General features: G+C 38.9%; 1 protein-coding gene across 1 annotated transcript; it reads right to left on the bottom strand.

Annotated features, from left to right (window-relative positions):
* Window positions 1-5,367: 5,367 nt before the first annotated feature.
* Window positions 5,368-11,734, bottom strand: slitrk3a (SLIT and NTRK-like family, member 3a). Its single transcript, XM_084409776.1, has 3 exons — window positions 10,933-11,734; window positions 10,499-10,573; window positions 5,368-9,623 (listed from the first exon to the last, which is right to left on the bottom strand). The coding sequence occupies exon 3, from the start codon at window positions 9,572-9,574 to the stop codon at window positions 6,959-6,961; it is 2,616 nt and encodes an 871-aa protein (XP_084265902.1). The 5' UTR covers window positions 9,575-9,623; window positions 10,499-10,573; window positions 10,933-11,734; the 3' UTR covers window positions 5,368-6,958.
* Window positions 11,735-13,054: the final 1,320 nt, after the last annotated feature.

Here is a 13,054-nt window from a genome sequence, read left to right as displayed (position 1 = left end):
ACTATTCAGTTGCTTGTTTGCATAGTGTTTTTCAATGGTGTGTAAAACTCTCACTAAAAATATTACAATGTGTGCTCAGTGTAGTGGTACTCAAACCCTCGTGATCTTAGTTTTGGGAGAAAAAAACCCAAAAACAAATAACAGCTTTGACGTCACTGTAGTGGCAGCTGGAAAATCCTCATATTCACAAAAGAGAAGCCACTCACACACTATTAGTCATTTGAGATCAGCCTGTGGGAAAGAAAAAGCACAAATGAGAATATTTCTTTAATATCTCTACTGTCCTATACATCAGTGAGATTAAATGTTAATTTGAAGTCATCTGCTCCTCGGATGTTTTGAGAAAGACCCCTTTACATTAAACATAATTGACATCTGCATTCAGCTCCTTTTAGCAGTTTTTTTTATTACCTATTTTAGGTACCTATTTTTAACACACACACGCGCACACACACACACACACCCCTCTGGGTGAATCTGACAGATCCTGTCAAGACTATGTCTGTGTCATATTTCACCCCAAAATAATAATAATAATAAAAAATGAAATGAAAATAAAAACTATTTTTTGGCTATTATAAATTATTAAAACTACATAATATATATATATATATATATATATATCATTTAAATGATAAAATATGTATGTACGGTGGCAGTATTTACAAAATGTTTGAAGAAACAATCTTTACACAGTATATTACATCATGTCAGTACATTAAGAAACTGAAAATCATCCCAATAATAAGAATTACAAAAATGAAAAAAGACCCTAAAAAAGAAGAAAAAAGATATAAAAAAAAAAATATATATATATATATTTTAGGTTGAAATATTGCCATATGTATTAGTAATGTAATTTTAGTCTTATTCCTAACCTTAAGCATAAGTGTGATTCATGAAGGTTATGTGTTAAGACGAGGTTGGAGTTGGAGTTATATAATGACAGGGATTTGATAAAACGATACAAGCTTGATCGCCAATGTATTATTTTTAAGGAGACATATATCAATAGAAAAGGATTCCACATCATCAATACTTATCCGTGATAATTTTGCACAACGCAAAGCAATTATTTAAAATAAATTTAAATATGAAATGTTTCGGTGTCTTACTATTTTATTATAATTACATCAAATGATTGGTGTCGTGCTGCCGGTACTACCCTTCCAGGCTTTTTGGGTTTAGATCATTGTAGTCCTGAGTGCCACCTCATTTAGCACCAAGAGTCAGTCTTAGAATTTTCTGAAAGTTTCTTATAGCGTCTTTATAAATAGCTCTCTTAATCAAGTCCTACTTGTTACTAAGATTTTTTTGACACTTAATTCAAAGCTTTAACCTATTCGTAAGAGCCTAAGACAGAGCCTCCTGTTTCTGTGGAATACCTTAAGTGTGTGCACAAAAAAACATGCATACAAAACGCACAAGCACACAACACTTCCTCTTGTGCATCCGCTGCATGCTAACCGTCTAGAGGAAGTCAACAGTGCCAGATTGAGGAGTAAATGTCAGCGTTACAGTTATTAATGATGCGGCTACGTGCAGCTGTCGCACGCAAATGTAAACAAACAATGCTCTGATTTGCATTAAGCAGGTACGAAAGGGTTTGCTGAAAAACTGATTGATGTTGGTTTCATCATCACCTAATGACAGATGACGCAAGTGACCTTGCTTATGTAAAACTTCCACCATTAACCCACTCGCGAATGCAGCTATAAACTGCACAACTCTGGCTCAGTGTTGCACAGATGCAATGAGTTTGAAACCTCCATCCCCCCTCCCACCATAAGAACTTACATCACAAGAAAGTGCACGCACACACACACACACACACACACACAGTCACGATCAAGTGCTTGAATAGATATTTCTATTGAGCGGTGGCAGGCGCTGCCAGCTTGGATCGATACACTCAGCTGTGTCTGTACCGTTCTGAGGTGCATTCTAATAGCTCCGAGAGCCAAAGGAAGTTAACTGCCTGCTACAATACAGTACACAACACCCTCTTTCCAGCATTCGCACAAACCTCTCTGATGCATTATAGCATAAGAATGCCTGGTAATGTGATAAGAACATTTCCAGGAATATTCACCACCTCGTCTCTCATAAATGAGCGTCTGTCTGTCTGTCGATCAATCGATCTGTCGATCTATTAGCCTACTAATTTATCCATCAACGTACCTACAATCCATCCATCCATCCATTTAAGCTGTATTGACATGGAAAAAATGTACATTGGCAACGTGTCAGTAACATCATAGGCTGCCCTGTAACAAGAGCAGAATGCAGAAAAGTAAGTGCGAATGCTTTTACACTGCTACCACCGCAGATACACGCGGATGACACCCCCGACTTCTCTCCATTTATCTATCTGCTCTCATTCTTTGTCCTACATGAACGAGCTAAAAAAAAAAAAAAAAAAAAAAACAGGAGACAAAAGAAGAAAAAGAAAAATGCTGTCTGCTCACACCTAAATATCAGCCAGAACACAATGCTGTCTAACACAATACTTGCAATTGCAACGAAAATCAGGGAGATACTTTTTTCACAAGCACAGTATTCAATTCTCTGCCTCCCTCCTACTGTCTCTCTCCTCTTTTAAACTAAACTATCACATGCGTAGACATGACATGTGAATGGCTGCTCACATGGGGAGCTTTGATATCTATCAGCTCTGACTTATTGCACCTCTGCACAGAATTTTTTTTTTGTAATTAATACATTGGCATTACACAAACACAGTTTTCATATACAGTACATGACACTGTATTTTTGTTAATTAACTTTGCACTGAAGTAATGTGCATTATTAATACTGTGAATGTATAATGGGATTTGAAACATTTCAGCTCTCAGTTCATAATTTAGAAGAATATAAATGTTGTTTGGTAATTGGAAATGAAAGACTTCACAAAGAATGTTAGCAGATGCAAATCAAACTTTGAAACAGTACAATCATAGGGATAGAGCTGGAGTTAATTTCTATTCCTTTTGCATGCAAATTGATTTCAGCACCTTGGACAGCAACCTTCAGCACTGCCACGAGTCATTACATTCTCTATTCCCTCTGGCTCTGAAGCCATCTTCACTATTCTGACAAGATCTTTAAAAATGCTAGCAAATAATGAAAAGCATCCATGTGACTCACACAAGAACATACACATATTTACAGTGACCCCCAGAAAGGACACTTAAGCCCCACTTAAAACTTCTGAATGCCATTGTATTAGAAAACTAAAGCAAATGGCATTCATTTTTAGGCCAGCAGGCATACACAAGTAAAATAGGAAAATAAATCATAAAACAAGTTTGTTAGGAATATGAAACATATTGTTGATAATGGAGACAAAAAGCATGTTGACACTTTGTATGTGTTATTAATGTAACGCTCGTACAGTAGGTAATGTGACTACACCTGTGGTTACATTTCCGTATGAAAGGGATACTTCACCGATTAGCATTAAGCTTTGTATCAGTAGAAACCCGGTAGTATTTTAAAATGACCGTGCTTCCCTCCCTCATGTCCCCCTGAGACGAGAGATTTCTGTATTGTGTGTCTGGAAAAAGAAAACTCAGATGATGCAAACATCGTCATTTTGCGTCATCAGAGGCTTTTTTGGCCAGAGGTTAGAGACTATAGCCAGTAGTAGGAGCTACCAGTAGGCGTGGCTTTTGAGTGACCTTGTAGGGCAGCGAAGCAAGTGCATTCTGGGAGTTGCTGTCTTTCATCCACATGAGCCAAAAATAAATTGTCTGGCTTTTCTCAGTCTAGAAGGCACCAACTTCTAAAATAATTTCACATTTCTACTACATAAATGACCCGATTTAAATACACATTCATCTTTCCAGCTGGTGAAATATCCATTTAAGGTGAAATGATTTCAAATCTCCAATAAAAATCATCAAAACACTAGCTTATTAAAAGACATTGAGCAATGAATGTTATGAAGAAAAGTAAAAAAGTAAGAAATATGTCATACAGAGTAATAGTAACCAGAAATACTTGCATATTGCATATTGATTGCATATTGATCTTCATTTAACTGCACTCCAACAAATATATTTTCAATTTCGGGTACATTCCAGAAGATCTGATACTATCTGATTCTACATGCTTGGCCTGTTTAAATTCAATTTGATATTCCTCCCCCGTTTCCTTTTTAATTTTCCCCCTCAATCCACCTCCTTGGGTTTTGATAATTTTTTAGCTAATTAGGCCCTTTGAAAAGCCCAAGAACAAACCATCAAGAGGAGGAAGAAAGTAAGTGAAATTAGAATGAATCACAACAAACCCCCACAGCAAAGACCACATCAAAAAATAAGCAAGCCAAAGACGGCAGCCATGTCGATGGTTCGCCAGGACTAAGCCACAAAACAAAACAATGACACTGATGTAGGAAATCGCTCGATACTACAAATGAGCTACGATGTGTTGACATAAGTCAAGTATAGATTACATAAACCCTAACCAACCAAATTATAATTTGCCCTGGTATAAATCTAACAAGCAAAGACTAAACTCAGGGGAATGTATTAAAAGACTGTGGGGTGGGGTGGGGGGAACTACACAAACACATTCAAGTAGAGGAACAGTTAAAAGCAATGAAGGTCAATAACATGGCATAAAAAAAAAGAAACTATAGCACTACCTTTTTCAGCAAAAGACGGCAAGGACAAAGTAGAAAAAGCTAATTTGTTCTGGGTAGTACATGTAACTACGGTCATAACATGGTCCGGACTCCCCTTGAGTCTCTAAAACGGTGCATTTTGTTATTTTGAGATTATTATTTTTTTGCAACCAATAGGGAGGCAATTTAAAAAATACAATACCAACTATTTGTTGCTAAGACAAAAATGACAGTTCTAATTACATATTTCACCCAGGTCAACTCTAAGGAAAATCGTTCATTCAAAAAATAACTCTGTTGACACCACCGTCATCCATCATTAGCTTCTCTACCCTTTAGCAAAAAATAAAGATCATTACATTGAAATATAGAGACAAGGACAACCTAGATGTAAACCACAGCAAGGTGACATTGACCCTATGACCATTACTGTCCCCTGAGCAGTTCTTCATCACAGTGAAGAATCCAGACAGCAGCTGAACACATCTTTAGTTAACACTACACAATCTATAAGTGACACATTCACTTACAACAGTTCCACCTCACATTCTACAGAAGAATAATTCACAGTTCTAAAAAAGAATGCAGAGAAGAAACAAACCCAGTAAAGACACTGATGAATGGCATTTGCATGCACTTTAGGGCACCAAACTAACAACCATTTATGAATATTTCTGACAGAAAAGGTGCTCTGTTTGAACATATTATTGATGTGAAACAGATTTCCACAAAAAGGTAGTGCTGTTAAATATGGACCAAGCAAAATTTATTGAAATATTGACAAAACAGTCTGGGTAAAAGATGAATGTAGGGGCAAAATATAAATAAAATTATCGTTGGGTATTGAACAGAGGAAACAGAAGCTACACTTGTCAACTGAATAATAAGAACAAATAAAGAACTACTGTTCTGCATCCTTGACAGCCCCAGGAAAAATAATCATACTTTAATTGTATTTCAATGTTTGTATTAAATGGTTATGGATAGAACTTCAAGGTAACTGGCACTGGCAAACAGACATAAAATATTTGGTTTTAAAAAATAGCCATTTTGTTGTCGAATGGGGAGTAGAAATCATTTTTTGTCGAATAGATCACTTTCTAGTTTGTAATCATGTCACTTAAGTGATGCATCAACAGAAAATATAAAATACCCCCCACACAAACAAGCAGAATTTATAATCAAATGTCATATGTTTCACGAAGTTGTATATCATACCTGATAAATAAGTGGCGTTCCTCAAATAATCAAACATCAATTTTGTCCATCCACAGACATGATGCGAGCGTGTCTCTCTATCTCACTCTTGTGGACACATGTAAAAGTGACATTGCATTAAATATTCATCTCAAATGTTGTGTAATTTAGTAAGCAGTGGACAGGTATAAAAACATACCTTACAGAAAGACTCAAATCTAATCCAAGGTCTTCTTTTCTTGTCCAAACCCATCGATGACACATGCATACAGGCAGGACCATCAGACTGTCTCAACCTGACTCTTCTAGCAGCAATGAGACCTTGATAGGTTAATGTGCATTTTATAATTTGTCATTTGAAGCGCCATACCAATACGTCAAGTCTATTTCTCACAAGCAGTATGCATTGGTACCCTTTTTATTTAAGACTTTGTATTTTTATTAAGAAGGCTATACCAGACGCATAATCACTATACATTGATTTAACATTACCTTTACAATTAAATCTTTCACTGAAATTACAGAATAAATATATGCACATTTTTAACTTTGTCAAATCTTTGTGAGAGAGAGAAAACATTAAAAGTGCTTCCTAAAAAGCTGTTAGTGATAGTATCCAGAAGCATTTTTCTTAAGAAAGTGCGTTGAACTCCATAAAATCTTGAAGTGTCATTATATATTCACAAATATTGATCCTCTGGTGCGTCCTTGAGATAGAACTCTGTCTTTTGCTGTATAGAAAATTAAATAGACCACTCGATGGGTAATACGTCGCTGTATCTCTATAGCAGGTGAGTTTTTTGACCAATGACCTCCATCTGCAGACGAATGCATGCAGCAAACTGCAAATATTCTACAAACTGTGCCAGGCGCTCCGGAGGTTCAACAACAAATCTGTTCCGTACAAAAATAATGGGTGGTAACATTGCTGGCTACTCTGAAAAAAAGGCACTTCATTGAAAAATCTGAGTATGGCCTTTCCTCCAAAAGCGACTTGGGGGAAATGTGTGTGTGAGTGTTTATGTGTACGTGTGTGAAACATATAATTTTGCCATGCTTCTTTTTTGATACGTATTATTTTTGGGCGAGGAGGGGGTTGTGAAAGTGAGTTTACTCTTTTATTTTTCTACTCAATTAAAATCTATACGATTTCTCTAAGACTTCGAGGTAATCCGGCTTGGTTTGGAGTTTCGCCCTTAACTCGAGGTATTCACTTTGGGTTTGCTCAGGGAATCCTTTCCCCGCAGTGAAAAGTAATGTTTCTTTTAATCTGGCATCTTGCTGTAAATCAGGGTATTGCATTCCGGGGGGATGTGCATGTGCAACGTGCATGTCCTTTAATTTGGGAACGGTGCCGTACAGGCAGTCTACAAAACCGACCGTAGGGGTTGGCCTCTGGCTGTCAATCACGGTAGGGCAAAGCACTCCGTTCTCGTGAAAGCCAGTCATGTCACCGGACTGATTGATGGTGACAATGGTGTTGAGCTGGGAATTGGACACCGCCATCGTCCATTCCTTCTCTTTCTCCAGAAGAGTTCGATAATTACTGTTATTTTCCTTGGTTTCTGCAAACTGCTCGCCCTCAATCTCTCCTTCTCGTGGTTTGTAAATGGGATTGTTACACATTTGAGTAACGGGATGGGGTATGTAGTCGTAGACGTGACGGGGTGGCTTCTCGGGTGAGGCAGTCTGTCTTTCTTCAAAGATCTTGCACTGCATTTGAATGCCCGTTAGGTCCACCTCCTGTCGCTTCCTGAAGGGAAGTTTCTTTCGCCTCCGTAGGACGAATGCGAAGAGACCGGCGGCCACAAACACAGAGGAGATGAAGAGAATAAGCAGGCTGAGAATCAGCACAGAGAGTGGGACAGCTCCCGTTACCGGCGCTTGTCCTAATTCAGAGCCGCTGGTGGCCGTCATGTCATTGGGGAGAACTGGAGAAGAAGCGGTGAATTTCAACTCAGGGCAGATGACCTCAGCCTCCAGGGTGCGCAGATCCTTGCCAAGGGCGAAGTCTGGGGTCTTGCAGGTCACTTCTCCAACGACAATGACGGAGCTGAGCTTCTCAATCCATTGCTTGAGTGGGATGATGTCACAAGAGCAGTCCCAAGGATTCTGGTGAAGGTCGATTTGAACGATGGAGTGGAGATGCTCCAGTACTCCGTTCACAGGAAGGTACAGAAAGTAGTTGTTGCGCAGGTTGAGTCTAGCTAGGGAAGTGCCGGCAAAAGCATCCACAGGCAGGGTGCGCAGCAGGTTGTCATTGAGAAAAACCAACTGCAGGTTTGGCATGAGGCTGAAGGCAGCCGGTTGGATCTCTCGAATGACATTGTACTCAAAATACAGGTAACTAAGTGCCTGCAGACCACGAAACATGCCTGGAGTGAGCCTTTCAATGTCGTTGCCATTCAAATATAAACTTTTTAAATTAGGTAGGTTCATAAATGCGCCCTCTTGAACATATGATATCCGATTGTTACCCAAGTGCAATAAATCCAAGCTAGAGAAGTTCCAAAAGTCCGACCTGTAAATTTTCTGAATCAAATTCCCACTTAAATAGAGTTTCTTGGCGTTAAGTGGCCGTGGCAGCAGCTCAGAAATGTTGTGGAAGCTTTTCTCTTTACAATTGACGGTGAGACCCAAGTCATTGATGTGTAAATTGCACGTGCACCCTGTTGGGCAAATGATTGGTATAGGGGGTCTGGTCTGGTAGGCAGCGATTGGAGGTTGATTCAACCCTGGGTAAATGCTACGAGGAGTGGGTGGTGTTTTTGTGGGTCTGGGCCGTTTAGTCGGCTTTACGTGTCTCTCTCTGTACTCAACTGAGGAAGCTGTGTTATGAAAGGATGACAACATAGACGAAGGCTTGGTGGGCCAGACATTGTCGTTATTAAATGGTAATCTGGGAATGCCATGTTTGGCCTCCAGCTCGGCTTCGGAGAGTAAAGGACAAAGTTCACTTCTCTTGATCTCACGAAGGTCCTTACCATGTAAATGAAATGGGTATTCACAAGTAATGTCACCCACCAAAGCTGTATAGGGTATGCGCTCCAGCCAGGTTTTGAGCTGCACAATGTCACACACACAGTTCCATTGATTTTCCTCTAGCTGAATCTCCATCAAGCTGCGACCAATGTATTCCAAAGTCCCTTTATAGGGTAGAATTTTTAAGCGGTTGCCACGTAAGTCAAGGTGCGTGAGCGATACGGACCTGAATAATAAATTGGGTAGCACAGGTATCAAATTGTCATTCAAAATAAGTACTCTGAGTTTGTGCAGGTTCCGAAACGCCCCGCTCTCTATTCTCTTGATGACGTTGTAATCCGCCTGAAGATACTCAAGGCTCTCCAGCCCCATAAAAGTGTCATTCCTGAACACCTCCAGTTTGTTTTCATGCAAAAACAGCTTTTTCAAGATGCTCAGGCCATTGAATGCGCCCACATGTATGTCCTGCAGAGCATTATTCCCCAGATTGAGTGACACAGCATTGTTGAGATGCAAAAAGCTGTTAAAATACAGCTTGCGCATGGAGTTCCTTTGCAGATTGAGTATAAAGGGTCTCGTCCATGTCTGGGAGATCTGACTGACATTTGTAAATCCTTTGCTGTCGCAGTGGACGTGGAAAATACCCTCCCTGACTTCACAGTAGCAAGGGTCAAAGCAAGGCTCATCTATTTCTTCCGACTCGTCCAACAGAGGGATCGGCGTAGTCCATCCTAAAGCTATTGTGCTTAGCAGGGTAAACCACAGCATCCTTCCGCCGAGTCCTGATGAAGTTAAGGCTGAGAGCCACTTCACAGCACTGCAATAAAACACAGAAAAAAAGAGAAGCGTGTGAGATGAGAAGGCTCAGACAGCGAGTGACAGTCGCAATGCTTTGAGCATTCCACACAATAAAAAACACCTCCTCCTTCCACATCATTGCATGTTTACGATAAAGATCATGCATTATCATGGGTTGGACTGGACATCTGTCACTCGATGATACACTTACACTACACCCAAAAGCAGGACTCAAGGGCATAATCACCACTCATTTTTTCAAGCACGACATGAAAGAAAGCACATTTAACCTATTCAATGCACTTCAACATTAAAAACAGTCTGTTTCGAGTCTCACTACAGCTGTCACACACTTACAAACAGTGCAGAACAGGAAACATTTGGCAAAATATTACTTTTGTTACTTCCGAATAATCATGTCCATGCAAAGCTCAAGTGCATTAAATCAATAAAAACATGAAATAAAAATACATACATACTTAAATTAAATCAACCAATGCATCCACTTAACATAAAAAAAAAAAAAACAATGACAGGTGCATCCTAAGACTGTCGCCAAAACACCAATTAGACCTTCAATGCATAACGGAGGTTATTTGCTTTCCACAGTCTGAACGCACTTAATTAGCACAGATGTTATCAGAAGATCAGTGAAGAAACTCAGAGTCAAATGCTGCTGAGAGTACCACACTCTGCGGATCTCTTGGCTCTCGAAAGGAAAAAAAACAACAACCAAAAGCTCTCGAAAGATCCTTGTTTTCCGTCCAGAAAAGACTGCAATTTTCCATGAATAGTGCACTTTGTATTTTCTTCCCACCCTTCTCTGGTGTCCTGGCTTTAGCAATCAATTCTAATGTCCTTCCATTCCCAAGTGATAACATAGCGGATACCTACTCGGTTTCAGCGGTGTCCAACTTTACATCTCCAGGGTTTGGAGACGGGTGGTCCCAGGTTGCCTTCGATGGGTGGCTAAAAAAAGAAAAGAAAAAAAAAAAAAGAAAAAAAAATCATGCAATGGAATGAAACAGTTGAAAATCTCCCTATTTTACACATACATAAATAGATTCCAATGTTTAACTACATTTTTATTTTTTTTAGAAGTATTTAGTTTAAAAAATATATATATATATATATATTTATTATTTTTACTATTATTCGTTTCCAAAAGTACCATTTGAAGCTGGGTGATTTGTAAAGCAGTCTGCGCAGTTACATCAGAAACAAGTCAATGCATCATTTTATTAAATACAGAGATTATTGCTGTGGATCACCCAGGTCATTCTCTCGTCTCCAAAAGTATGTGAACATCTGAAACGCTCAAAATTCACCTTTTTTTAACGGAGAATCCGAAAACGGCGAGTTTAAAGATTTCCTGTGCTGTTCCTCTATCTCTCTCGCTCTCTCTAAGACCAAGAAGAGAGAAGATGAAGACGTGATTTGAATAAAATCTCCTTTTTTTGGTTCTGTTTTGTGATGCCGGTTCGTTCAGTTCTGGAGCTCAGTTCCGTTTGAAGCGGCTCGGTTCGATTTGTCCCACTGCTGCGCTGCTCGCGTCTCTCATCGTGTCGGTGAAAAGCTTCGGATCGTCACGGAAATAAGCTTTAAGAAAAGCGAACAGGGAGGGAGAGGGCAGAGATTGGAGAGACGGCGTTGGCGGAGAGGGTTGGGATGGAGGAGGCACGAGCTGTTGAGCGCGCTGAGTGCCGCACCGGGAGCGCGCGCGCATCAGTGTGTTCTCTCTCTCTTGCTCTCTCTCTTTTTCTTCGTCAGCGATGTAACATTATGTTTAAGGGCGATCTCATCTCCGATTCGTGTTGTGAGATAAAAGCCACAGCTTATTTAGCACCGAGCTTCATCGGTGAACTCTTCTGAGGCTTTGAGCGTCCATTCTGTTCCGTTTTGCACAATATCATATTTCTTTCCTTGGGAAAATGTTACTTCATTCGTTGGAATAAGTGGAATTTCCTATTTAACAGAGAAAATTAAGAAACAAAACTAAGCAATAAGTATTTTTTTCCCCCTCTTGATACATTTAGTTTGGCTTCATCTGCAGTGAAGGCAGCTGAGGTAAATTATTCCATAGCGTCCTGCTGTGTGAAGCTCCGCGCGCTTCCCGCGCCCTGTCTTCCCGCGCTCTGCCTGCAGCGGGCAATCTAGCTCTGCACGTGGGCAGTGGCGATGACAGGATGCCTTTATTCTGCAAATGTACATGGAAATGGAGGAGAGGTTATGAGGTAACACGCTTTAATGTGATTTATTAATATTATAAAATCATTATTACTTTAAATAATGCTAAATATATAATTGACATACTGTAGATTAAAATAGATATGCAATCAAACTTTGGTGTATAGGGGAAACTGGAGCTAGTTGTTGCACTTTTACTGTGAATATTTCAAAGGATATATTTATTTCTGAAATTCAATTTCTATAGATAGACAGCCTATACAGTAAAGCCCAATGATAGCCCAACTTACCCTAAATGATATTTATGGAAAACGTTGACCTTTGGAAACAACAAAGAAAACAGTTTTTATTTGTGTAATTTGCTTTTTTGACTTATAGTCAACTGATATAGAGTTGTGACAACTTTCCTGTGCAAATATGGCCTGGGTTATAAATGCATTTGAACTACTGGTCTGTATATTTAACATCTTATCTAACAGGTACTTAATACTGTATAAGTTATTATAAATTGTTAGTAGCAGATTAAACACATTTACGCAGGATGTCATAATGAGATGTTTCTGTAATGTTCATGAGTAAGCTTAATTAGATTGTTCAAGGATGATAAAAAAAAAAAAAAAAAAAAAAACATATGATAAGGGTGATGGTTATGATAATGATGACAACTACAACTATAATTATCATGACTATCATTTTTGGTTATTACAGATAAAATTTGTGATGCTAATCAAAACAGCTTTATGCATTACGCAGGCATAAGGCTGCTAAACTCTATGAGATTGTGTTTTTCAATTCCATTCCCCTGTAGTGTTCTCACCCACATCTGTCCTTCTGAATAGATAACTTCCCCAAATGGGTGCCCCCAAATCCTTTAAACCGACAAAATGTTACACAAGAATACATAATCAACATAATTTATATAGCCTAATGAAATTTAACTGGGCTGAGATTTAGGTATAATGTTCAACACATATTCACTGTGTTGTGCTGCAATTGGTGGACTCCAGGTTTCCATCTCCTATCGCTAATATTTGTGCTCCTGTTTAATCAGGATTATAACTTGAAATCAACTCATGTAATCTTTTCCATTATACAAATTATGAATTATAGTATTTTAAATAATGAAATGAAATGGATTGTAAAAAAAAAAAAAGGCATTCAATTTTCAGGTAACAACATTGCTGTTTACTCATAGCACAGCCACCAGTGAACTTTTTTTATTTTGTTATATTGCATAATCATTCAGAATGATTGTGCTGTTTC

Source organism: Rutilus rutilus (assembly GCF_951802725.1).
Source record: "Rutilus rutilus genome assembly, chromosome: 5".
NCBI classification, from domain to species: Eukaryota; Metazoa; Chordata; class Actinopteri; order Cypriniformes; family Leuciscidae; genus Rutilus; species Rutilus rutilus.
Note: the sequence above shows the minus strand (reverse complement) of the source record. Positions and strands in the feature narration are given on the sequence as shown.

Bases quoted from the DNA above. Each gene is read 5' to 3' on its own strand.
- slitrk3a (XM_084409776.1), bottom strand. From the start codon at position 9,574: ATGCTGTGGTTTACCCTGCTAAGCACAATAGCTTTAGGATGGACTACG.